Genomic DNA, 27,870 nt, shown 5'->3' with positions numbered 1-27,870 from the left:
TTGCATAAGCAACGCTCAAATGAGGAGCATTGCCGCTTTATTCGCTGTCACCAACAGCAAACCAAGGTAACTTCTTGGACTATGAAGAAACACACCTGATTTTTTCCCCCTAGCCTTTTCACACCATCCCTAGGGACACTGTCCCGCTTCATCCCTCCCTGCCCAGCCCAGCCCGGTGCTGCTGTACTGCCAGCCTGGGGAAGAGGTTCCAATGCAACCCCAGGAGCAGGGGTGTCAGAGCACCGTGGGCCTCTCCACCTTTGAGCTGCCACAGTCTGCTCGTTTCCTGCTGGGGCTGCAACTTCAGCACTTCCCAGCAGAGCAAACCTGGCGCGCCGTGGCGGAACAGTTCATTCCGGGAGCCAGCCTGCGGTGCTTCACAGGTGTTTAGGTGCTAGAACTGCTGGCGGTGTCTTTGTTTGCAACACGCCTTCTAGCATGTCCTTCTCCTCCTGCAGGTCGCTCCTCGCCTGAATTCTCGATGATAAAACGTACCACGACAGGACCTTTTCCTCCATCCGTCTGACTGTGCCCTACAGAATCGGCTGGACGTTGTTCCCAGCAGCATCCCCGCTCCTTCCTCGCTTTGCTCATGTTGTTTATTGTTACCAAAGACCTGCACTTTCCGAAAAACCACAAAATACATCTTGCTTTCTTGTCTTAATACGAGAGTTGCAAAAGAAAGGCCTTCTCTTCCTTACCTTAGTGGCAAACGCATGGGTCCAACGCGACGTCTGTGAAACCGTGGCTCATGAAACGCATTCGGCTGGGCTTTGAGGGAGAGGTAGCTCTGACTGACGAGTTTAAGCCCTGATGAAAACGGCCAGAACTTGTGCTTGTCACCATCAAAAAGCACAACCAGACAACAAATAATCCTGCGGCTTTGTCAGCCAAATTAACGAAATGCCAAACTTTATATTCAGAAAGAATGTTTTATGAAGAATTTTGCTCCAAGACGTTTTGATGCTTTGTGTTACGATATATTAAAGCCATATTGTGTAAAAGAGTAAAACCCTGTAAATACTTTATAGCAGAGTATGAGAGATGCACTACAAGAAATGGAGTTGATGTGGAAACTTTTATGTTTTAGATTTGGAATTTTTGTTGCTTTTAGTTTATGATGATAAGGTGTTAACCTGAGAAACCCATCATGTAACTTCTTCGCTGATCTGGATGCAGAGACTCTTACCTTTATTTTGAAGTCACCTGTCCCATTTCTTGCTCTATAGTGGTATTTTTATACTGTAGGAATTTTTTTTGTATCCACACATCCAAACAAGAAGTAATACGAACTGCAGAGGTTACCACTTCTCTGTGCTGCTCTAGGCTGGTAAGGAAAGCTGTGGTCCTTGGCCACAGGGTGTGCACGCACGCCCTCCCTCCCACCCTGTCACCTGCCTGGGAGTCCCTGCTGCCCCTCCCCCCAGCTCAGCAGGCTCAGAGCAGCATCTTCAGCACTGCTTTATCCTCTTGGTTTTAGCATAACTGGAAGTTTTGAGTTCCCACAACAAAGCTCCCCGATGTTTAGACACACGCCTCTCAGTACTGCCTTAAAGAGGACCGGCTGGCCGGCTCAGCACCGCTGCCGTCGCTGCCCAGCCGGCTGGCAGCTCCTTGGCATGGAAGCACCTTGCCGAGCGAGCTGCGTCGCTGCCAGCGTAACCCACAGCTAGAAGGAATACAGGTTTTAATACAGGTTTTTACACTAACCGGCCTCAGACTGCATCGCAGAGGTTAATACCGGGTACCTTCATGTAACACAGAACCCCAGCAGCTACAGGGCAGACGGCTGTCAGGCACCTGCTGGCCGCACACCACATTCCTCCGCCTCACCCCGTGCATTCCGCACTCGCCTTACCGGTCCTGCCTGTTCCACCTCTATCCCGATGCAGCAGCAGCAGCAAGTTACAGTAAGCCCCGAATAAAGCGTCGCCAACCACGGTGCCACTCCCGTACAATCGGCTCGGTCTCCGACGTTCTGGTTTCTGACAAGACGCAGTTACCAAACTGCCCCAGGCCTGGAATGCTGTATACACTGTAGTACATATACACCACACTGCTGTATATGCTAGAGTGTATATACACTATACAATGCTGTATCCGCTACCATACAACCTCTTCAAGACTATGCTAAATAAATTTTTACAAAAAAAACCCCACCCCTACACCTTGTCTTTGTTTAGAAACCGTTTATTCACTTTTTTTTTTTTTATGAGAGGGAGGGTGGGGATCCCCCCGCCCCCTTCTGTCACCCAGCTCTGCTGAATCTCTTGGGTTCCCGGGCCCATCTGTCTGCACAGAGGGTAGCCCTGCTACGAGGAACAGGTTATTCCTAGAAAAGAGATTTCTGGGAGATCGGCTAAGCAGGGTGGACGTTAAAGATAACGTGTTTCCCTTCTCTCCATCCGTGTAACCGGACTGGCTGAGGAGCACTGTAAGGGCAAGCGAGAAGAACGCACCAAGGAAATCACAAGTGCTCGTGCATTCAGACAGGGCAGGATGAGCATGTGGCACGAAGCGCTGCTGGCTCCCCCCCCACCCCAGCGGGCTGTCCTCAGAGGGCTGGGCTCACGGCCCTACTACTTACTTACACACAGGGCTGGGATCTTACTTTTATCTCCTGCCTGCAGAACAATGCTGTTACTCCTCTCTCTCCCCCTCCAAATGATCCAATGACAAGCAACAGAGGAAAGTTACCCTTGCTGAAGTAACTAAAATATAAAAGAAAGTCATAGTAATATTTGGCATTTTTAATTTAGGTTTGTTTTATTTAAGTTTAATGTTAATTCCATGCTGTGTTTCAGTAAGAACAATACAGATTCTGTATCTGTGGCTCCAGTCAGATATCCAGTAGTACAAATTAGCTTCAAGTTACACATACTGAACAAAAGAGGTTGAGCGAGCGAAGGGAGATGGGGAAAGGGGAGGGAGAAAGAAAAAATATTGAACACGCATGCAGGCTTATCAATGCCACCTTCAATGCTAACCTGCTTTGAGGAAAAGTAAAGAATAGGCAAGAATGAGCAGCCACGGATTGTTGAACTGTTACCAGCACCATGATTTTCAGCAACATTTCAGCAGTTTGGAAACTTTTTGTTTTTATACAGTAAAACCACTACAATAGATGTCCCAATGCAACCTGTAACTTCAAGCTAAACACCCAATTAAGTTTAAACATTGGTATAAAATTCAGTTTAAACAGTTATAAAAAAAAAAAAAAAGAAAAATGCCACCACATGCGCACTACCTTGCCGTAACAAATCTCTCGCCTACAAGTCTCACGGCCTTCAGGTGTAACATCCACTTCTAACGGCCACCTCGCCACTTCTGGCGGGAGACAATACAGTAATGCTGAAAGAGCCTGTACGCAGTCCTGTTAGTGTCTTAAAGAACCTACAAGCTGGCACCAGTAAAATCCACAGAAATTCACTCTTGCCTTTTAAGAACTTTTAAACTGTGTAAAAAAAATAAAAATAAAGAAACCCAACAGGGCAGGAACCTAAATTCTGAGACCCAATGTAAAAGTCAGATTTGGTGGTTCTCAGAGTGACACTGAGGGTTTTTGTGGGGAAGGGGAAGGGTGGTCAGAGATGGGTTCTCTTGTTGGCCTTTGTGTCTCACTGGTTTTCATCTTCCACATCCTGCAGCGCTTCTTTATTCTGTTCTTCACCTACAAAAGCGTTTAAAAGTAAGACGTCAACTTCTAAAAGACGAGACCTGCAGAACGGCTTAACAATCATCTAGAGATTAATAGTTTCATGCAAGTACACACGCTCGCTCACACACTTGCAGAGATGACACACACACTCACATAACACAGCCAGTTTGGGAGTGAAGCGTTTCCATGGAAATTAAGCCTCATAATCACCCCATCACATTTCATACAGAACTGCAGCACAGGCCATTAGAAGACGAACTCTGTTGTAAGGACAAACAACAAACCACGGTCCCGAAAAAACTGACACTGCGCATGTGACCGGTCCTGTTGATCAAGAGCCGATTCATCAGAATGGCTGTAGATCAACATCCATTAAATCGGAAAACAGCTTCCCCAAAACCTCATCTCTACTCCCGAGTGCCCGAAGGACATCTATTCACTAGCTACAGAAGTGAGACCAAAACAGTTTTTAGAAATTAAAATTTTTTCTGCCCACGTCCACTCAAGTCTCAACAACAGCAAAGTACTGCAGTCAGTTTTACAAACCAACACTGATGGCACATATTATTAAGGGTACCGAAAGTAGTATGAAAAACCATCCCTACTTCAAGTCCAACATGACCAGAAACCCCAACTTGAGTTTATTAAAAGGAAAACAGTGTGGAAATTAATTTCTCTTGAAAAACAGCCAGTTTGGGCCTATTCAACGAGGCTGCAACATGCAGTGAAATGGAAATCTCTCCACAAAGCCTCCGGTAGCAAGTGTTTGGTTATACTTCAGCTGCCCCTGGGTGAGGTGCATGCAATGCCTCCTGCATGTCTTTGCCCGACGTCTAATGCAACGGGAAAAAGTTTAACGTACTTCAGCTAGTGCCATTAACACATGCACAGTTAACTTAATTGGTAGGAGAAACGGAAAAATGTTTTCTTTACAATGATCTTTAATGATGTGAGATGATACTCTCTTAAGGGCGATAAACAAAAACTGCCCATTCAAAAAATTAATTTGCAATAAAACCCTATCAAATGAGACTAATGACTTTCAGCGTATCATCAGAATGCCTGCTCAGAGCATGTTCAGATTCAGAATTATCACCAGGTGCAACACAAGGTAGATTTGGAAGAGGTGGCCTAGGAACACAAGACATGTGACATCCAACAACAATAAAACTTACATTTAAAATTACATTAACAGATAGGAAATTTCATTTCAGAGAGGAAAGCCGAGGCCCTAACCCAGGAAGATGATTAAAAGAAGATCTGAGCATGCTCTAGCCAACGCACTTAAGCAAATACTCCTTTATCAGGCCATTGTGAAAGTACTTTTCATGCCCAAATATTCTTAATATCCATCCAGGTACGCAGCTCAATTCCCAAACTTGTAAGTTACTTTGGCTCTTAGTCAAGCGTATTGGACCTGGGTAGGGCCAGCAGGTCCCAAACTGGTAGAACATTGCTTAGCCCTGGAATGGAGTCAAAGATACAAGCAATTTATCAGCAGCAGGAGAGTGACAGAGGCAAGCACAATTAGTGATCAGAAGAAAACTGACGCTGAAAAGTTCATTAAGCCATGACGAAGACTTACAAAGTAGAGTTTTTAGGAAATGAACAGTTGGACTTTCCTTTAGGAATCTATACAGCAGGAAAGAAGGGGAAAAGAGGAATCATATGAAGACGACATTACAAGCGTGAAAATAAACTCGACACCTCGTCTATGACATGGTTAAAGATAGAGTAAATGAGATGGAAAAGTGCAGCAGCTGACCAACACCTGATTTTAGAAAGTCATACTCTACAACCTACACAACTGGAATAAAAACAGGCAAAAGCTTAATAAACACAACAAGCTTTTTTCAAGTCTCCCCCACCCCTTAGGAAACTACTAGTAGTGATGATTTGCTCAGTGCCAATTAACTTTTACCAATCTACAAAGGCTCTACCCATTTTGGAAATACAGAATTCTAGAAGCAACAGTTTTAAATGCACCCAGCCAGCGTATCAGCATGGGATGAGGAAATGAGAAAACTTAATTTTGCACCTACGTCTGAACGATATGCATCGACACCATACTTTCTGTGGACCTGGAGAACTGCACCACTATTTTAAGGAGTTCTACAGTGTTTTGAATTCTGTAATCATCATCCTGGCATGCATCATGAACAGTAACCAGGAAATCTGAAATACCTCAGGAAAAACAAAAATATCTATTGTCTATGCTATGGAGCTAATTACGAAATGAGAAATTACAACCTAGATTATGCAAGAAGAAATATAAAGAGCCTCTGTAAATAATCCTGAACTTCTGTAATACATGAGGCATATTAGTCAGCTCACGTGCAAATAAAGCAGCTTTTGGAAGATGTTACTGTCTCGTAACACCAGTTTGGCCTCGTTAACTTCACTGAAATGGCTTCCTCAGTGTTACCACAGAGCACCAGAATATTTGTCTCTGTTACAGAAGAAAAATAAAAGGTCCTATTTCAATTGTGGGAATTGGGAAGCAATTTCTTTTTCCAACACCTAACCATGGCAAGGCAGGCATCCAATTATACCTGCAGCATTTAGAGCAGGGTCGGTACATACCTATCCAGGACACACACACATGCTTCTGCGCTATCAGATAACCTCACACCTTCAGAAGCAAGGTGTGGGCCCTGGCGAGAGACTTCAGCACCAGGAAGCAGCAGGGTAACCTAGAAGCCAAGGCCCTGCACATTTACAGCTTTCCCCGTTCTGTCAAAAGCCCAAAGAAATAGGGCTGAAACAGGATCTACAACATCCAATACTCATGATCTACGCAAAGAGCAGGAAGCTATCAAGTAATAATACTTTAAAACAAACCCATCGATCCTACACAAAACCAGGTAGTTGGTAGAGTTAAAGAGATTCTACAGTTGCTTTCAAACAGACACTACACACCAATAAGGTACTCTGAAGTCACGCTATACGGCTATCGCCATGCTTCAACTAACATCTTACAAAAAACTTTTAAGACCCTCAGTATCTATCAGAAGTTAAAAAGCCATGTTGTTTAAGCTTCTGTGCGTGTCTAAGTACCTAACATAATTTAAACAGGACTGACTTTAAACTTGGAGGTCAGCCCTTTCCACCTGTCTCTCCAGGACGTAATTTTTGCAGAAGACAACTCAAGTTTCTTTTTAAATAGCAAAGGTGTACTTCAAAAACCCACACGAGTAAATTTATGCTTAGCATTGTATGGGAAAGTATAAAAGGAAAAAGTCCACTCAGTATGCCAAAAAAACCCTTTAAAATTTAAATAAAAAAATTTAACTAACTACCACGTATTAGTAACAAAAGCAATCAACATCCCACCCTCTGGTACTGCCAGGGAATATACGTAGTATTTGCTCTGGCAGTAGCCCACTTCAGGCGTCACAAGCTAGCGGTTTGGGGAGTGTATTAAATAAAAGTACTTAACATCTCAAGCAGCAAATTATATTTCCCCAAGCTTTGTGGGGGTTTTTTTGTAACAAAGTATTTTACAAAATCCTTTTCCCTTTCTTCCTCTTCTCCTTGTACCTAATCCTTCATAAGGAGAGGAAAAGATACAGAAAATGCTGTAAGGTGAAGTGATTAGTATGAGGGCAGCAAGTCTTCCACTAAAATACCAACAGACATATCAACAGTGTCCTGAAAAAAAAAAAAAAGGGGGAACTAGGTTATTTCCAATACTTCCTCCTGCATTAGAAATTCACATCTGGTTGGAATGACAACCACAGATGAACACACCACGCCATAAAAGCAAGCAAGCTGTTCTTTTAAAACCAGTGATTTAATTTAATCACAGATGCCTCAACAGCCAGGTGGGGAGAAGAAAAAAATTAATGTTACTTACTCCACACCTCCTTCAAGTGAGAGCTGAAAAGCTTCTCAAAAGCAGCTAGTGTCACCCCTAACAACTTAGGCAGTGTTAAGAAAGGACAGAAATTCAGGAGAGTCAATTACTAGGAAAGACAGAAGTAAAACACCGAATCCATCTACATTTCCACGCTCTGGTTCCTGGGCAGAGGTGAGCAGACAGCAGCATTTTCGAGCTGAACGTACTTACCATCACCCTGCATGTCTGAAGTCCATAGTGTCAGATTATCACGTAACAACTGCATGATAAGTGTAGAGTCCTTATAGCTTTCTTCACTCAGTGTATCCAGTTCTGCAATAGCATCATCGAAAGCTGCTTTTGCCAACCTGTAAGAACAGAATAAGTCAGATTTAACGTATATTGCTAAACAGACTCCGGAAGCACGCAAGTTGAACCTGTGCCTCAGGACACCTATCTTCTAGTTTGGCTACATGACATCTGTAACATTTTTTTATATTATTCAACAGTGATTAGATGTTCATCCAAACATCTCTCATTTTCAAATGCAGTCACTTTGCATACTTCAGAATCTTTTCACTCAAGCATATTGGTTTTATTGAGTATTTCTACGTCTTGTAGTAGAACAGATTAAGATCTGCTAAAAGCTTGAAAAAGAATATTACATAACCTGCAATGACAGAAATATAAGACGAACGGCTCTTGCTTCAGTCACCACTTCTGCGCTCATATGAGCTGAGCCCCTACAGACAGATGAGCTATTGTCATTCTATACGTGTTCACAGAAATTGGGAACATGATCCCTCTTACCTTGTGGAACAGCCAGAGAGGCAAGTTCTATCACCTCACACTTTTTGCAGGACAAGGGCATGCACAGAGTTAACATGGCAAGCTGTTAAAACTGCCATTAGCTGATCAATCCAAGGCTATCGCTATTCTGCTGCTCATACGTGATCTACTTCCAGATAAAACAAATGGGTCTGGACTCAAAAGCAAATGGCAAAGTTGAAAACCTTTCCAGCGAATTGACCTCAAACACAGCAAGTCATCAGTTACCAGAGCAGGAAGAAAGCCAGGCAGCCCAGCGATCCTACTGAGGAAAAGCAGTTACTCAAGCAGCAACCACTTCTGGCTTGTTTGGTATTCACGTTAAGTTTCCCCCCCCTTCCCAGTCACTACCTACCTGCAGGCACGATCAGGAGAATTAAGAATTTCATAGTAGAATACAGAGAAGTTGAGCGCAAGTCCTAAGCGGATAGGATGTGTTGGTGGGAGTTCTGTCATTGCAATATCACTAGCAGCTTTATAAGCCACCAAGCTATTCTCTGCAGCCTCCTTCCTGTCATTTCCTGTGGCAAACTCAGCCAGATACCTATGGTAGTCCCCCTTCCTGGAAACAGAAACAGTGACAAGTCGGTAGTCATCATTTCCCCACCAGCTGCTAAATTAACAGCTCAATTCTGAAACTGATGTTTATATATTCACACACAAAGGACACTGCTGCTGAACTACTGCCTAGACAACAATGCATTAGTACTTGAGTCGATTTTATGCCATGAGGCAAGAAAACAAACAGTTTGGGTTCGCTTATTTTCTTGCATGCGTACAGGAAATCAGAGTACTACTTTCTCCGTTATCAAACTGTGTCTCTGTACAACTGTAGCTGAACTAGACAGGTTTTTGATCTGAAGGACAGAGGATTCAACTACAGGGGAAAGCACACTCTGCTGTTCAAGATTTCAGCTACGCTTCAGAAAGTATAAAATATGCATCGAACTAGTGACTACAACAACATACTTCATGACCAAGTTTCATTTGATAATGCAGGTTTGAAGTTGAGACTACATGACAGTTATCAGCCTACCTAATCTTCTCTTTATGAAGAGTGTACAGCTCATGCAAAACACTGAAGCAGGGATGGGATTTCTACATTATTAGCTCAATTAAACAGTTGTTTCTCACATCTAAGAGTATTTAGATTTTATGTTGTAATTTAGAAAGTTAGAACAGCTTGTGTTAAATTCTCATGACCTCACTCCAAACAAAATCTATCCAGACACTAACACCTCAAAGGTAGCCCAAAAGGGATATTTGTTAGCCATGACTGAACTGTCCTCTTTCTAGAAGTTACTGTGGTTGAGCGGGCAGAAGCCACGCGTATAGCTACCTTCTGTCTCTAGTACAGATAGAGGAAGAGGTCCTTGCCTCACAAGAAGATACGTACATTTTGTAATAGAAAACCTTGGACTCGCCAGTGTTAGCTGCTGGAATGAGGTGTTTGTCCAGTACATCCAGAATGTCACAACAGATTAACTTCAGTTCAGTCTCAACCTAGCAAACAAAAAAAACACACAAAATGAAAAAAGGAGGCAAGGTTAGCACACAAGACTAAGAACTATTTCAAAAATATCTAAGTATCAAAACAGTCAACATCACAAAAATCCAAAGGGGGGGGGAAGACAGAAGGAAAAAAAAAAAATATCAGCTGCTCCACAGGTGCATTAAGTAAAACAGTTCTGCACAATTAGCTGGCACACAAAGAAGCAAAGACTAATTATGATGAAACACGTGACTGAATAATGGAATTATAAATTCCCTGGAAGACAGCTTGCTAGACAGTTGCATTAAGTTTGTCTTGGGATATAATTCCTTACTGCAAGGCTTGCATAACTCCCAATTCCTTACGTTTTTGACCCTGGAAGGCTGCCCTACAAGTGTCAACAGCAAAGGGGACAATTTGAAAGTAATTAATACAAATTTGCTAAACCCCATCACACCCCAGTTAAATGGCACCTTCAGAACAAGTTTCTAGTGATTACTTGGGAGGCAAAGCTCTAACGGAAGAGCCTTGGGACAAAAATAATGGAGAATCAGAACAGAATGAAGATATGCTGCGCACACAAAAAGGTCGGATACAAAAGGAAAACAAACTCCAGAAGATACACACTTCAGAAGCAGCAAAAAAGGCAAAGAGCAGCAACTCAGAGAAAAAGCAAAAGTCATCAACACTAACAGTGAGATCTGTGGCCGAAGAAAACCAATATATAAAGCCTTATTTAAAAACAGGTATTGGATTTTAATACCCAAAGTTGAAAACATGGTCACATCACCTTCAAAGCAAGGTCTATGAGGTTAGGGTTTACCACAAAGTTTCACACCCGATAGCAAAGAAATTAAGCATACCCCAAAAAAAGCTAAAAACTGTCTTTTGACATCAACATTGCCAAAGCCAAACTTGGTCTGAGCATCCCATGTCATTTTGCAGTAACTTTCATAGCTACAGCTGAAGACAACTCTGGCTCAAGCTACTTTCGTGTACTGCAAAGTAGAGGTTTTCAAGCAAGGCATCAACATCAGTTACAAGACTCTACCAGAAACTGCATGTCTTGGATCGCAAGAGAAGCCCCGCTTGGTCCACTACCCCTAACTGTCTTCCCACCCACACAGTTGTTTTTCCTTCTTTCTTTAAGCATTTTTCTTGCCATGTAATATTCTTACCACTCTACAGCTCCCAAACTATGAAGGTTTGTAACCACATCTATCCTCAAAGCTGTTAAAATTATAGATCCAAAAATGAATGTTCAACTGGCACATACATACACATACTGATTTGTACAAAGTGACTTAACAGATGTGCAAAAGTTTCTTTAGAGAAATTAAGTCTACAGCAAATTTCATGTACAATGTCAGAATACCCTAAAATTCAGAGGAAAAGTTAGATGCTATACTTAATGTGACAAATGCTTAAGGAAGTTGCTGAAATATGGTCACTTGAGAAGAATCTACTTCATATATTCTTGGGCTACAAAAGCTATAAAACCTTTGGCCAGCAGTCAGTTCCTGCAAACTTCTTTCCTCTTGATCCTCTTTTTCAATGACTTCTTTTGCAGAGAGATCTTCAGCAAAACTGCAAAGAATTAAATCAGTTTCTAATCCTCTTTTGTTAAATAACCATACATGTACAAACTTCTATTTCATCTCAGACAGACCTTTTTCAGCTTTGCTTAAAGGATCAGTCACACAAGTTACCAGAGATCAGCCACTGTCCAGGGCAACGTAAAATGTCCTGACCAAGCTTAGTTTAAAGATTTAATGCATCTCAAGTTGATTAAGAACGTAACAAAAACACACCCACAACAAAACCTTAAAAGTTCTTCTATGAAGAGGATCTGTTCTAGACAGCAAGGCTCCCTGAACCCTGCAAAGCAGCAAGCCAGCACAGAGCCCACACTAAGCTTGTTCAGAACATTGAGAAAAGGTATGTTTAAGGTCTAACACCATTCCAGCTCCACATACGACAGACAGGCTCTGACCAGCAAGGAAAGACTGCTCCCTCCGATAGGTGCACGGAAGCCCCCCCGATCCACCTCCTCATTTTAGTGGCAGTGCTCGTTTAATCAGATTCCAGGCTACGTTCTTAGCTCTGCAGATACAAAAGCTTGTAAACCACCTGGTGATCTAAATAAGGAAACTTATTAGAAGCAACCAGAAGGGTAGCCTGTACTAGTTCTTTGACCTGTTTTAATATGTAGCCCCCAAAATAGCTGCACCTCACAACTGAGATGCAACATGAAACTAGAACAGCAGGAAACAGTTGCTAAAGCCTGTAACCTCCCTCCTTCCCACCTCTGCCAAAACTAACAGGCAGACCACCCATCTTTATGCCAATTCATAGCCTAACCTTTCTAAGAAAGGAAGGAGAACCTTGCAGCTGCCCCAGAATACAACCCAGGTTGTAAGTCTGAGCACTAGAAACACTTACTTCTCATATGCCACAGATAGAGACCAGTACAGGGAAGGTGAATACTCGTCCTGTGCTATTAGGGAAGGGATTCAGTTGCCCTGCCAGTGAGTGAATTGCATTATGTGCAGACACACACCACTTCATCCTCTCAAGGATGAGGAACGTGAGCCTCAGTGTGTTCTCATCTACACAGATGCAGTCAGATGAGAAAGCCAGGGGCTCCACTTTTGTATACCCAAATGGCCACAGGACCCAGAAAAGCAGCCTGCCTACAAAGGAAGCAAGTAAGTGGCATTTTCCCCCTTGGCTATGTGTGTTTTGTTACATTTGTCCTAAGTGGTTCAAGTAAAGACACAGCTGGCCTCTTCCATCACCTCTCAGTATTGCCTGGTGTAGCCCCAAGACAAACCAGCCCGGCCCTATGCTGACAACACCGTCATCCCTTGAGCTCTGCCCCAAGCCACACCGGCTAGTAGCTCAAACTCACTCCAAACGTTATTATAATTTAGCACTTAGCTCTTAAAAGTAGACCAAAACTGTCTAATAATTACTTTCATATAAACTACAGCTTCCCTGTCAACTCGAGCAGCACCCTAGAGCTGAGCAAGGTCACAGCTGGTTCTGGTAGCAGGAGAGAGATGCTTTTTCTAGAGATGCTGGTTCTCTCCAACTCCCCAGTGCTTTAAACTTGGCCTGTCAGTCCCTAAACACGTATTTTGGGTTTGGGGTTTTTTCCCCTTCTTCAGAGCCTTTCAAGCCTGGGAAGGGTCTCCCAACAGCACTGAACTTACCCTGAAAAATGCTACAACAGTATTTGTTGACACAATAATAATAATAACTCTGCTGAGCCTGAACTGCACCTTATCTCTTCAGAGAAGTACTGAGCATGGCAACAGGGCAGCTGCGCTACTATTCCAGCAGCGACAGGAGACAGCAAGAAGCATCATCCAAGCTTTTGCAGTAAGTTCTTCAAGCCCTTGCTGCTCCCATGCCATCTTGCCAAACCCATTAACACTCTCCTTATAGCAGATGCTAACTCACAGGAAGTCTCCCAACAGCTACAAACAGGATCTGGTCTTCCATCTACAAACCATACGTGGAAACCTCAAGCTAGAGCTGAGTAGACACAGCTCGTCTTTCTCCAGTACAGAACGACATTAGTTTGCCACAGCACTCCTCCACCTAAGGCCACAGTGCCAGCTGTTCCCTTTAAGGATTTAACCGCTGAAGATACTGTTGGTGTGGCACCGCACTTCGTGTGGCCTCTCTGTTGGTAAGATACTTCAAGGACTCCATACACTTATTTCTTACACCAAGCAGTCTGTTCTGCATGGTACTTGCTCTCTTGGTAAAGAAAGATGCAGAACACAGTGCCTTTTTTGCAGTCCTTTCAAAAACAAGGGATAAGTCTTTTCACTATTGAAGGATCTTTGGCAGAAGACTGTAACCATCCACAAAACATTGTACAAAAAACCTGGAAGCATACAGTACAATACAAATTTAAACAATCAACAGATAGCTATTGTCTCATTTCATATGTTCTGTTACAAAGGTTTTAGACACCCATCAAGAAATGGTATTTGGGACTGTATGTAACTGGCAGAGCCCCATCCCATCAGCACGCCAGCACAAAATTAGAAACTCACAACATTTAACAATTCCACGGAGCAACAGAAACTCTGAGTCAACAGAAAGTAGTCCAGAGCCATTCCTGAGAAAAGATTTCCAAGCCAACATAATTTCCATTGGTGGTATATGAATCAGTGCCAGGTGATATAATACACTCCACTGTTTCTGTGGAAGTGAAGATCTGAACCATGTGGAGGCACTTGTCATCAAATAATGGAGATTAAGTCTCTACAGAAATGTGTGGGATTTAAATAGTATGGCAGCATGCTTGCTCTGACTAAACCTCATTTAAGGAGGGGGAGCAGGGAACACACAGCTCACTGCTCTAATAGCTGAAGGTTTCATTAGCCCTTACCGATGAAGGTCAAAGCTTGCTCCAAGTTCTCCATTTTAGGTAAAGTTGCACAGACTGACTAGACTCAGCATGAAGTTATGTGGATCAATTTTTCTCGCTCTCAAGAGAGAGAAAATAGCAAGGCCCCAGAGGTTATTACACATCCAAATTTCAAAATTGAAATGACCATGACATATCCGCATCCCCCATCCCCAGGAACATGGGAGTACTTTATCTCAAATGTATTTAACTGCTATCAATGTCACTGACCAGCTTAGGGACAAAAAAAATTTTTAAAAAAATTTAAAAAAATTAAAATCTACATTTTAAGAACTAGATGCTGTCAGAGAAGCCATAATATATCAGCAATTATTTCAACACAGACATAGCTGTCTGAGCTAACAATAGGTCTGCCAATTGTACAAGATGAACTAGGCAACTATTCTTCATTATCACCCAACTGCTAAGCTCTTACTTTACAGCAACTCCTGCCAAGCTTTCATCTAGGGAAAAAAAGTAACAAAACAAGGCCAACATACATGAAATGCAACTATCACAGTGATAAAAGACGAGGTAAAGGAGTCAAAGGAAGTGGCCATTTGGCTTTACACTGCCTGTCTACACCAAAAGGAACACTGAAGATCCTTGCCCACTGGCATTTCAACTATGTTAATATTTTGAACTCTGTAGGACAGAGTACTGCAATAGCACCAAGTGTTAAGAGTTTATATGATCCAAATCAACTTTTATCAGAAGTAGAAGCTAAACAGCCAAACACCTCCTTTGACATGGTTAATTTTCCAAAAGTTGCCTGAGTAAGTCAAGTTGGAGGGTAAAAAGGCCTCCTGAGCAGGTGCAGCCTCACACTTCAGTAGTTAGCTTAGCAGATATACAGACACACTGAAGGAAAAACCCTCCCCTTCTCCTTTGAGTCTATGGCCCTTCTGAGTGTTTACACAAAAACACCCAACCTCTCCCCATCACCAAGTACATTTGTTCTCCAAACAAGGAACAGATTTCATCCTTCCAAGACTGTCATCTTATTACAGGTCACCACGCCGCAGGCAGTCTAGAATACCAGGGCAGTTTATGGCAAGGGTAACAAAAACGAACCATAACTAATGTTCCATAACACCAACTACATCTTACCATTTGCCGATATTCCCGAATCATTTTTAATTTGTCTTCTCCACCTTTGTTTTCTTCTTTCTGTTCAATGCTGCTGATTATTCTCCAGGAAGCTCTTCTGGCTCCAATCACATTTTTATATGCAACAGAAAGCAGGTTTCTTTCTTCCACTGTCAACTCCACATCCATTCCAGCCACTTTCTTCATTGATTCAACCATTTCTAGGAGAAAAAGGTCAGACAATTATTCTCACATCTACAGCATCTTTCAAACCATTCAACAGAAGTTGTACATTCACCATAGCTTATGAAAACAGGCTCCCTCCTCCTTTCATGCACAGTTATTCCTCACTTTCATACTGGAGTGTTCCAAACAAATCAACGGGTACGTGCACAAAAGAAGTATCTGATGTTCTTTTAAATGCATTTGACAAGGGTCCTGAAAAAGTTATTTAATGATAGTTCAGGGGAGGTTCTTGTTTGTTTATATAGGAGACAGACAAAAAGGATTTAGCAGCAAGCACGTTTTTCACAGTGAGTAACTATTATCAGTACAATCCTACATGAATGCGTGTTCTTCAAAATGGTTCAGAAAAGGCAGACATTAGCAAGAAAAGCGTGACCAAATGTAACCTGGCTTTCAGCACAGTAAGGATAAACCAAAGATTTACAGAATGCTCCACTGATTTGTCAACTGGAATAGTGTAACATGGTAATTAACCAAAAAAAATTCAGATCTGAATAGAGTAGGTAAGTACGAGCACTGTTATTAGGGAAGCAAGACAAAGTTCCAAGAGGAACCACCAAGAAAGATTAGATAACTTGGAGAAGTAAACAAGTCATCCTGAGGACACCCAGAGCAACTGTATCTACACATGCCAAGCAGTTATGTAGACTGAAAATTAACAAACTATAAATTAATTTATATTTACAGTTTCAGCCTTTTGATAAGGACTTCTAAACCTGAGGTTAAAACTATTATTATGAAACACAGCTTTCCTACACTCACTCAAGTGGAAGCAAAAGCCTGAACCACTTAAGGAAGGCACAATCCTTTCATTACCTAACCACATTACAATTACATATTAGAAAAACAGAAGCTGAAAAGCGTGAAGTACACACTAACTGAGAGCCCCGTACAAAACACCCAGGAATCGTAGGGTTTGTCCTGCTACACAGTGCTTCACTTCATTCACCATTTATCTTTCAGCTTCATCAGAAACTAGAACCGGCGGGATTCCAACAGACAGAAAACATAACCATTAATGAATGGGACTAAACCCCAGCTACCCCGTCTACTCAACACAACCGTTTCATAGCTATCTGCCAGATAGAGGGACACCAGAACCACACATTCAGCTTCTGCCAAAAGCACAATGATGCTATTAGGCCACGCCTCCCCTAATATGCCTTACTGTGCTGCGGCCTATTTACCTTGCCCACTCATCATCCCTCCCCCATCATTTTACTTCCTTATGTCCTGCTGTGTCATGGCAGCACAAGCAATGGGAATCTAATGAAGCTTAACTGTCAATTTTTTCCTTGGGCGCCAAAACTCACAATCTTAACAGGCATAAGCTATTTCAGCAATGGAAACAATCTTTTTCCCTGGCAGGAACAATGTTATCAGTCTCCAACAGGTCTCCACATGTGTAGGACAAAATTTTATAGCAGCTCCATTCTTAGCAGAAGTGGAAAAAACCTTCTTCCTCTCCCACTAGATTTTGCTTCTCCAAATCACAGAAAGTAACAAAAAAAATCCACTAAGGATTTGTTAAGTTTTACAAAACACCACTGTACTACTGCAAAACTGTGAATTGTTTTTACTGAAGACTCCAGGAGTTGCCACACTACATACATAGTTAGTATTAACATAAGCATGCAGTCTTGTAATTTAAACTAGCTAGGTTAAAGGCAATAAATAGAATATTGTAACTATTATAACTACTGCAAGCACCGTGTCTTGTTTCCAGAAGGATGCCCCTACCTCTAAACAAAAAACTTACTGCACAGCTGTAAATTTTTTAAGTTATACAAGTTAAGTCATCTCATATTTTGAGGTTTCTTAAAACATCAGAGCTACACCCAAGATAACATGCCTGACACTGTTAATTTTTGTGAACAAAGACGACAAATGTGAATTAAGACTGCAAGTCTCTGTGACTTGCCAACCTTTGCGAAGCTCCAGCAAGGAACAGAGGGCTCATCTTCAAGCTTAATGTTTAACTGCCCTCAGCTAAGAGTAACTGAAACTGCACTACATCTGTAGTTTAAGAAATAAACTGTATTTGTGAACGTACAGCCCTTCCTTCAACCGTCAGTTGTGTAAGTTCATGAGCTGCAGAGATATCCTCTATGTAAACACAAATAATTTAAAGTGTAGAAAAAGGCAGGGTAGTCATGCCATACTATTCATCTATGACGCTCACTCCCAGGCATCCCCACCACTCTGAAGATCTTTGGTCTGACCCAGTATGACCATTATTAATCAAACACACGTGTTTCAGTATGTGGCAAGCTTAACTAACAAAGATCGCACTAACTTTGTCCCATTAGATTTTCTTTGAAGTGATGAAAGCCAGAGGAAACTGAGAAACATTAATACCTTCTCTGGAACGGGCAGGTTTCTGAGGTAGCCTTGTACAACCTACTGACAGTCTCTAACCATCATACAGCAATGCACAGATTACAGAAGATCTGGCTTTACTTTAAAACATTTATAGTCTTCTGTGCCTTATCCATTGGGATTAGCTACAGAGCACTTCAGGCATACTATGTACGCACTACAATACTTCTGTAGAAAACCTGCTTTCTCATGAAGTAAAAAAACTATTCATACCTATCTCTTACACAATAAACAGCGAAACGCATGTAATAATTACAGCCTGGAGGTTAACACACACATACAGTAACAGTTTCCAAGATCATCTGGCATGTATCAGGAAAACCAAGGAAAAAGGGGCTAGCTTGCCCAACTGTGCTACAGGTTTCCTTCATAATCTCTACCCTAGAAACAGATTTGTCTACTGTTTACATTGAAATGAAAACACTATACAGAAGACTTGCTGTTCCCTGTAAACAAGTAACCGATTCAAAGAGTACATTCAAACACCTCACTACAAATGTAATCAACTGCTTGGCTTCTGCAGGATTTTATCCACTGCTAGCCTAAACATCTACAAGCCCTTGAAACAGAGGTCCAACGCATCTGTGCACTGGAGGACAAATCAAATTTAAGCCGAGTAACAGCTTTTACAAAGGCATACCTCAGACGCAGTCCTTCAAGAAGCAGAACCTGTCAATACATATTAGCCCCCAAGCATCCCTTTAGTCTTCTGCAAAGAAGGTCAATAACCACCCTCTTGTAGAGCCACCATAATCATGGAAATAATGGTGCCAAAAGAAAGCAGTCAACTGCTCAGAACTACCACCAGAAAAGAGGCCTTGTAACCTCCACACTTTTTATGACCATGAGTTGTTAACAATACTTTTTGCCAGGTGAGAGCCACCAAGAGTAAGATGCTGGGGGGTGGGGGGACCACCTGAGGTTTTCTTCATTTGCGCTGAAACCCAAAACCTTCAAGTCCACCAACTCTTCAGACTAGGGACTCTGTCAATACACCAATGAAAGGAACTGGAAGGCCTTCCCTTCAAAATCTTATTCCTGTTACTAGTTAAATACACAACCAGCAATTAGAATCGCACCCATCAGCAACTATCTTACCCCAAAAAGAAGGGACTTATCAGCCTACTCACAAAGCTGTAGGAGAAAGGTCCTGGTTTAGTAAAGAGCCCAATTTTACCTACAATACAGAAATCTGGGCTGGTATTTCAACTAGACAAAATACTGTGGAAGACCAAGGTATGTGCATAATACTAAAGTCATAATCCAGACCTGAAAATTTAAGCCTGATGAATAAGAACCCAGGCAATACAAAACCAAGAGGACAGCGTATCTGCATCTTCTCCAATAGAAAACGAATTCCATACAAAAATAAAGCCATCTACGACTGCCAACAGAATATTTTATATCCTAAGTGCAGCTTTACATATCTAGAAGATTCCACAAGGAGGTGAAAAGCTCAGAGACCACTTAAGACAAAATACAAGTCTGAGATTACATTTCAGTAAGGAGGATTATTCAGTAATGACAACTCATTGCATACACTACCCAGAGATGCTTACACTGCATTATGGAAATAGTAGTGTTATGAAGATTCAAAAAGACAGAAATTGTAATTTAAGAAGTTAAGTTGATTGTGGCTGTCACCTTATTATGCTACTGTCAGATCATGCCATCACCAGAGCAGGAAATCCTGAAAGCGCAAAGTGTGGAAGGACAGGGGAATATTCTGGAGAGTGACACACGTGCCCTAGATTTATATCCTTCCCCAGGCGTTCGCTGTTGGTTGTTATAAGAAATACAATAAATACATATTTGGTCTGACCAGGTTTGTATATTCTTACGGAAAAAAGGCATTTAACTGAGACTCAGAACAACCACCTAACACACTACAAAACTTTAATAACGCCTGTGCCATTTTTTAAGTTCCTGTATTCTACTACGGTAAGATGCTTGGCTCCTTACTGCAAACATTGCTGACTCACCTCCAGCCACTGCAGACTAATAGTAGGAACGTGCACACCTAGCTTATAAAGCACAAAGGATCTGGACAGTTGTTGCCACTACACCAAGTGCTACCTAAAAAGATCTTTAAAACAGCCTGGTACATGACTTGGAATTAGGGGGTTTTCTTTTAACAGGAAAGAAAGATTATGCCTTACTCTAAAACTAAGCAGTAAATGGGGAAGTTTACAACTGTTGAGAAGCACGTATTTGATAACCATCTACTAGGGACCAACCCACTGAATCTGTACCAAGGGCACAGTTGATAAGGAAACTTACCTGGTCACAGAGTAACAAATGCCCCTCTATCAGACAAATACAAGAAACTTTAAGTACTTGTTGCTCCTCAAACTCTAGAAAACCAAGCAACTCAGGGGAACCCAGATGTCCCTATGTAAGGAACTATGGAAACAGGTGATGTACAGCAAATTTAGTGGAAAGACTAAAATCCCTCCCAATATAGGATTCAAAGCTTAAGAAACAGCAGACCATACCAAGTAGCCAGTATCTCAACAGTTCCATTAAAGTTTGTGCTTCTAACAAAAATTACTTGGCCTAAACAAAGCTGATGCACGGAAGAGAACGTGTTGGGGCAAGACTACAGTATTTGCAACCTCTAATTCAGGTATCATGTAGTGCTTAAGCCTCTCACGAACTGTGATGCTACAGAATCTGATTTGTTTTATGAAGCATCTAGGTATATAGCTTACAGCAGGGCACCCCTGATTTTAAACAATACACAGAATATACTTCAACCTTATTGCTTAAGTAACTAACTGTCCCTCACCACAGCACAGTGGTTCAACATTACCATAGGAAAAACAAAAAGCTAGAACATCTATTAGTGGTGTGCTTAACTTCCAAAAGAGGAACTACTTGAGTGAAAAAGCTTGTTAAAATAAGAACAGAAAAAGAGCTTGTTGAATAAAGGTGGGATGGAGGTGACTTGATGGTCATCATACTGAAGGCTCACCTCAAAATGAACCTCAGGAAAACCCAGACGGTGCCATTCTTAAATGCTACGAAGTTAACAGTAACAGAAGCACAACACTTCAGAAAACTGAAGTTGTGTTTTAAGTTTAATCCCTTTCATTCCCCTTATCTAAGGGGAATAAAGCAGACCAAGATCTTCAAGCTTCTAAGCTGCTGCTCATATCTATTTCAGGAGCTAAAAGCTGCAAATGAGCATCCAGTGTGATGTGAGGACATGGAGAATATAGCAGAAAACACAATCTTCCCACATGTGTTCACCACAGAAGATCATGCACCATAACCAGCATTCAGATGACTCGGTACAAGTGCTAGTCTTGTACTTGTTCATTCTTGCAATGAATGAAAGATTAGTAGCAAGTCACAAGAACTCAAAATAAAGCATCTGATCCTAAACCGTGTACAGTCTCTCAGTTAAGACTTTAGAAGCAGCAGCAAACACAAACCTGCTAACATTACGTCAATTTTCAATAAGGATTCCAGCAGACACGAGGAACTACAGAGCCATTAACCTAACACTCACAAGGGGTCACGTTAACATGAATTACACAAAAAACCCAAATGAGTGGCTATATGCAATAATACCATATTGTAGAGCATGGCCCTCTATAAATGCAAATAACACCTCACAAATCTACTGTGATGCTTTGAGTGAGTCAAGCATATGGACAAGGAAGACATGATGATATAATCTACCTGGATTTCCCAAAGGCATTTGACAAGGTCCCTCACCCAAGGTTCTTTAAGGAACTCAACTGCCATGGGATAGGAAGGAAAGTCCTCACATGGATAAACATATGGCTGAAAGACAGGAAACAGGGTATGAATATAAGACTCAGGTGTTCAGAATGGAGAAGCATCACCAGTGGAATCACACAGTGATCTGTGCTGGGAAGCACGCTAATGTTTCCAAGTGATCCAGAAAAATGGAAGCAAATAGTAACTCCTAACTTAGTAGCAGTAGCAAACCTGTAAGAACAAACACAGAGATAAAAAAAAAAAAAAGACCTGAAGAAATAGGGACAAGCGTATTTCCCTCATTAAGTCAAGAGCGTTAACTGTGAAGATTCATGCCCATAGACTGCATTTTCCCTAGAACTGAAGGCCTCCACCTGGCATCAGCAGCCACCACTCTGGACATTACAGTAATTAGCTCCAGATTCAAGCCAAGAGAAGGTAGGGCTCATCTTTTCATCCATTAGGAACTCGTCTTCTGAGCACACTATTACGTTGCCCACATTAAGTTTTCCTGTTCTCTTAAGAAATGCTGCATTTGGCAAGGAAGACTTACGAGATGGCTAAACCAGTGCAGCACCTTGCAGGGAGATACTGATAGAAGGGAAAGCCACCTGCCTATCTATTCTGTCATGCCAGCTCAACACTTCTTTGACCTCTCAACTGGCTGAATCAGGTCACCAGCTCAGAACACAAATACTCAGAAAGTAATCTCACTTAGAGAACTGAACTGGCTCTAAGGGTCAGACTAGAACCCAAGTAAGCATGACAAAGTCAGGGAAGAGAAGACATCCCTCTTTCAAAAGTGAGCTGTCAGATTAGCTCACCCCACTTTGCAGCACTGCATCTTTAGCTTCTAAAAGCATAAAATGAACACAACCTTACACAAAGTTCCTGCAATTTTTCTTTGAGGTCTTCACATGCCTGAAGCACCCCGAGTAGATTATTACAGGCAATCAGAAGCAGGGTGCAGCTACTGAGGTAACAAAAATTGATAATCCCATCTTAAGCTTCCTGTCTAGGGCATGCCACACTTACCACAATGTACAACTTTTAAACAAATGAGATAAAAGAACCTAACAACTATAATCCCAGAAGTTAAAGACATCCAACAGGTAGTGGAGAAACAAAAATACCAAAGAACATCCATCCTGCACAGTGGCTTACACTATGATTTTGTGGAGAAAGCACCAGGTTATACTGCTATTCCTCATAGAAAGTTTATAATGGCTGGTGCAGCCACGACACTTCCAACGTTTGATTGCATGACTCTGCAACATACAGTTCTACAAAGCATACTTGTACCTTTATGCACTTGGAGAAATAGATGGATTAAGGCCAAGTTACCGAATCAACAGTGGTATTTTCTCCAAAATCAATCCTGTGGACCATCACAAGTCTTTCTTGCAACAAGAACATGATTTCTAAGTCATCACTATCATCTCTTCAAGCTGTCAACATACGCTTTTCTGAGGAAGAGTGTTTCTCCAGTATTTGTACCAAAACATTTAGTTTGAAAGCACACACAGGCAAAACTAAAGACTGAGCCTTATCATACATTTCTCTGCTTGACTGACATCTGCTACTAAGTAATCTTCTAATACAAGTACTCAGGCATACTCAACTGTAATGGACATCAACTCAGCTTCTGGACTCCTTACAGAGAACCAGATGATCTACTTGTAGATGTTTGTCTCCTTTGGTTGCTCTTGGTACCTCAGGAGATTCAAAAAGGCCATTATAGAAAGAAGTCCTCTCTCACACAACTCTTCATGATCAGAAGTCTATTTTTATGGACCAGTACACGAAAAATTATCACTTAAAAAAATTAACAATCTAATTCCTCCAACACTGTCTGGGCCATACTCTGTCTACCTCTTGGATTCGTACATTTCTTAGGCATATGCTGAGATTTTTTTTTTCTGACTTTTAGCATTTTCACACCTACCCAATCCACAGACAAAGAGAACAGTCGTATCCCATGTCACCAGAACAGTAAGATCTTTGACAGACAGATGTAAGTACTAACCACCTGGGGGGGAACAAAACAAAAAAACCTAAGTATGCCTGACATTTGCCTGAAAAGGAGAGGTCCTCTGCAAACTGAAATGAATATGCAACTTAAATTCTAATTTGTGACTTAATTTACTGATTCCTCATTAAGCTGTAAATTCAAGACCTGTTACTATGACAAAGTTTTTTTCTAAAACTGGTTCAAATCTTGAATTGAGTCCACTGCTGCGCACCTTACTGCCTTAAACACTCATTTCCCTGATAGACAATTCATAAGAACATAAGAGTCGGCTGTTAGCTTCCTGTACTGGAGTCAAGAGAGCTGTCAAATCTGGGGTTTTTTTTGTTTTCTATCCTGTAACTTGACTTTTTATTGGGGCTGGGTGGGGTGGAAATCCACCTATTTCACCTTACTGAAGTTATACTGTATGTAAATTTGAAGTCATATACTTCAAGACCTGTAGTACAAAACTGCTGTTTAGAGTTTAAGTTATCTGCTCACAGCCTATCTTGTGTCATAGCATGTTTCTCACCTGATTAAAAGAAAGCTGTTACCTAGCTTCCACAATGAAGAACCGTTTTCAACATTCAGCACCAGTCTACAGGAATCCAGATATGTACATTCTCTTGATATAAAGAATTCAACGTAATTTCAGAAACCAATGTTACCTACTCCAACTGCTTATTAAAAAAAAAACCACACACATTTATAGTTACACATGATTCTATTAATAATAGTCTCTGAAGGAACAGCAGTAAGTGAGACTTCTTACAAAGCTTCCTGTATTATAAGTAAGCTTCCTGGCCTTTTGTGATTTGTCATGACATGCCTAAGTAGATCTGTGAAGATAGTCAGACACTCAAATCTCTTAATATCTCTAGAGATCAGGGCTTAAGTGCTACTTACACTGCAGAAGTACCTAGAAAGTTGTCCCCTTAATCTGAGCCAACAGACTGAAAAGAATACAGATACAGGACTAGACTTCCAACAATTCACAAATACAGCTTCCAGAACTTCATAAATTCTGTTAAGTCTGTCAGGTAAGCAACACCAAAGAAGCCAGATGCCCACCACAAGTGCTCCTATAAAAGCTATGAACCATACATAAAAACCCACTACCACACCACTTTAAGAGTCTCAAGAAGATGGGACCAGAACTTAATGGTATCCTAACATCAAACAGAAAAACTGTCATGCCACACATAATCGTTACACAAGATTTGCATTCCAATGTATTTGCAGACAGTACTTACCATCGCACCATTTTTTACATGCCAATTAATAACTGTGACCTTATGACCACCTACCTCAAAGATCAAACGGAAGAGCAAAATTAATAATACCTTACACTTTCACCATACTGTTTCCCAAGCAATTCTGTTCATAGAATTATTAAGAAGTCTGAACTATCTTGGTAGAGCCGCAGTATTTCATGTAAGCAAGAACAAATTATGGCAGCAATTTTTAATTGTTTTAGCTGAACAATACAGAGTTAGCTGCTTAAACAGGATCTGCAGCACCTATTATTCCAGGCCATGGACATGACAGATATGAAGATGAATTTAGAACAACTAGCAGAATTAGAGGGTGCACCTTAAATGTTTACCCAACTTTATTCTAAACAAACTTTGGAAGTCTAAACCTCACAGCATTGATTTAAACATGACAACTTTTAAGTTTAGTGCTCCCTCCTAAATGCTAAGTCTCATTACCATTCAGAAGCAATACAGATGAGAAGTCTTTTCCATCTTCGTCTAGCCAGCTTGTTCGCAAACATCCATGATACTGGCAGAATTTAGAAGTCCATCAAGGGAAATGCTGCACCAAGGCAATCCCTGCTAATCAATTTTTATTAGCTGACAGGAAGTCTGATTGTTTTGCACTTCAGATCTCTACAATGGGCTAGAGTCCAATTACTGATTTACCACCGACTCAAGAGAACACTAGAGAAAGTCATGCCTCAAAAGCTCCCGAAGATGATGAATCCTCCAGGACGTTGGCTAAGAATCCAACCTGGGGTTCCACTCAAACCAAAGCCAACACTTTTCAGTTGCACCGACTCATCCATACCAGGTGGAGAATCCGTTCCTCCCTACTCGCCAAACCAACTCCAGGAATGCTGCTGGAACTGGGACTGAGGGTCAGGGGGAAGTGCACCTGCCCATCTGATACCCTTTGGGGCAGGCAGTTAAGACACTGAAAAAACCAAAACCCTCTGCAGAAGTTGCAGACTTACTGGGGAAGATGGAATTGCAGGCGCCCCTCCACCCAAATCAATTAAGCTGTACCCCAGTATCTTGTTTTTTGAGGGTCAATTTTTTCTGTAAGTCCTTACCATTAGTATGGAGACTGTCTGACTCCCCTCATTTAGTGGGATTCAAAGTTCTACCTTATTTCCTTACCAAAACTGTCACGGAAGGGAACCTTATTTAGACCTTCCTTTTCTGTTGGTAGTTTCTACTTCCTCCCCAAAACATGCATTTTTCAGGTGTTTTGCAACAATGTTATAAGAAGCTTTCCAAGTAAAAAAATATGTCATTTGGCAAGAACTTGGTCATGTTGTCTATGATTACACACAGAAAGTATCTGGAGTGCCCTCCTACCTCTAAATGAAGTGTAACTGCATTCACACTTTTTATATACAAGGGTATTTATTGCACTTTGAATGAACAAACAGAAAAGTCTTAGGGAAAAAGTAACAGTCCCAGAAGTGTAACATCATTGAGAAAATTGAAGGCCCTTTCTATTATATGCAAATGAAACATGTTTAAATGAACAGTCGCAAGACAGACATTTTGGGGGCAAGAGACACCATCCAGGGTTGCCAGTTCCTCCACTCTACCACTTTTTCCGCAGATATTAAATGATCAGCCATAGCGTGCAAACTTACAGGGGGGAAAGGATGAAAAGACGATGCTGGAAAAGTAAAGTGATCTGTAGTAATTTCTACCACATAATGAAAGCATATGCTTTTTCTTTAAGCGATGAAGCATCAGAACTCGATCCCTCGAGGGTGAGGGCTCACTCTCTCTAGGTTTGCCAGGGGCAGCAGTATCTCCAACCGAAGGCAAAGGAAGAGAAAGAAAAGCGCTAGCCCCCTCCCTCGAGAGCCAAGACGGCGACCAAGCCCCCCCCCAGCGTGGCCCTCGGAGGGGCAGGAGAGCCGGGCACCCCCCTTCCGGAGAGCACGGCACTGGGCGTTGTCTGCGGCGAGCCGCCCTCAGCCCCACGCCGCCGAGCCCCGCCAGGCCCGGCCCGAAGGCAAGCCAGGCCCGGCCCGAACGGCACCGGCCCCAGCCGCGCCGGCCAGCCGTGCGGTGAGGGGCAGCGGGGTCTCTTTGTGGGGCCCCCCCGAGGCGGGGGCGGCTCCCCTTCCCCCCCGGGACTCGCCCTTCGCGGCCGCCATTTTATTCCCGGCTTCTGCCGCCACCGCCCCCCGAACAGGGCCCCGCCCAGGCCCAAGCCACCCACTCGTTCAGGGCCCCCATCCCCAGCTCCACCAGCCCCTTGGGGCGCTCCCTGTCGCCATTTTGTCCGTGCCCCCCTCCTCCACTCCTGCCCCCCCTCCCCCGCCCAGCCGCCATTTTGTGGCCGCTCCCTCCCTCCCTCTCCCCTTGGCCTTGCACGGCCTTCCTAGCCAGCGCTCACCATCGTAGCGCTCAGCCTGCTCAGCCAACTTGGCCTGATAGACGAGATCCTCCCGATCGTCCATGTCCTGCAGGCGGGGCGGCGTCGGGGACTGCACGGGGCGGATGGAAGCCGATGGGTCTGGGGGGCTCAGCAGCTACCAGCTCGCTGCTCTCCGGGCAAATATGGCGGCAGCACCTCCTCCCGCTGCATCCGGGCACTTCCGCAAGTGAGCGCATGCGCCCTGCGGCCTCCCATAGCAACGGCGGCTCCTTGGCAACGGGCGGGAGGCGGGGGCCGGAGCCGTCGCGGCGTGAGGCGCCGGCAGCCCGGGGGTGGCGGGGGCCGGAGCTGCCCGCTCCCCCGCCCGGTTGTGGCGGGGCCGTAACCGAGAGGGCGCCGCCGTCCCGGGGTGGGGCGGAGGGACGAAGTGCGGGGCCGCCGCTGGCGGGGTGGGGCCGGGCGGCGGGTCCCCGGCGGGCCGCTGTGTGGGGGCCCTGCCTCGCCTGAGGGCGGGCCGCCAGCCAGGCCCCACGCCGCGGGCTGG

At 42.9% G+C, this 27,870-nt stretch overlaps 2 protein-coding genes across 3 annotated transcripts in view; one reads left to right on the top strand and one right to left on the bottom strand.

The window, feature by feature from the left end:
- The window catches only part of MYO1C (myosin IC), a 58,885-nt gene extending 55,658 nt beyond the window's left edge, over window positions 1-3,227 (top strand). For both annotated transcript variants that reach the window (XM_055716656.1, XM_027806242.2), the window contains exon 32: window positions 459-3,227. In XM_055716656.1, coding sequence (XP_055572631.1) covers window positions 459-485 — 27 coding nt within the window. In that variant the 3' untranslated portion in view covers window positions 486-3,227. The remainder of the gene's footprint in view (window positions 1-458) is intronic.
- Window positions 2,741-27,594, bottom strand: YWHAE (tyrosine 3-monooxygenase/tryptophan 5-monooxygenase activation protein epsilon). Its single transcript, XM_055716768.1, has 6 exons — window positions 27,345-27,594; window positions 15,353-15,552; window positions 9,721-9,827; window positions 8,680-8,886; window positions 7,728-7,864; window positions 2,741-3,670 (listed from the first exon to the last, which is right to left on the bottom strand). The coding sequence occupies exons 1-6, from the start codon at window positions 27,406-27,408 to the stop codon at window positions 3,618-3,620; spliced, it is 768 nt and encodes a 255-aa protein (XP_055572743.1). The 5' UTR covers window positions 27,409-27,594; the 3' UTR covers window positions 2,741-3,617.
- Window positions 27,595-27,870: the final 276 nt, after the last annotated feature.

The sequence above is a fragment of the Falco cherrug genome, chromosome 1, assembly GCF_023634085.1.
Source record: "Falco cherrug isolate bFalChe1 chromosome 1, bFalChe1.pri, whole genome shotgun sequence".
In the NCBI taxonomy this organism is placed as follows: domain Eukaryota; kingdom Metazoa; phylum Chordata; class Aves; order Falconiformes; family Falconidae; genus Falco; species Falco cherrug.
This window is presented reverse-complemented; position numbering and strand designations above follow the sequence as displayed.

Coding starts and splice junctions, on each gene's coding strand:
- YWHAE (XM_055716768.1), bottom strand. CDS start 27,408: ATGGACGATCGGGAGGATCTCGTCTATCAGGCCAAGTTGGCTGAGCAG. Junction 8,887..9,720: donor AAGGTTTTCTATTACAAAAT/GTACGTATCTTC, acceptor TTCTGTTTCCAG/GAAGGGGGACTACCATAGGT. Junction 3,671..7,727: donor TTCAGACATGCAGGGTGATG/GTAAGTACGTTC, acceptor ACGCTTTTGTAG/GTGAAGAACAGAATAAAGAA.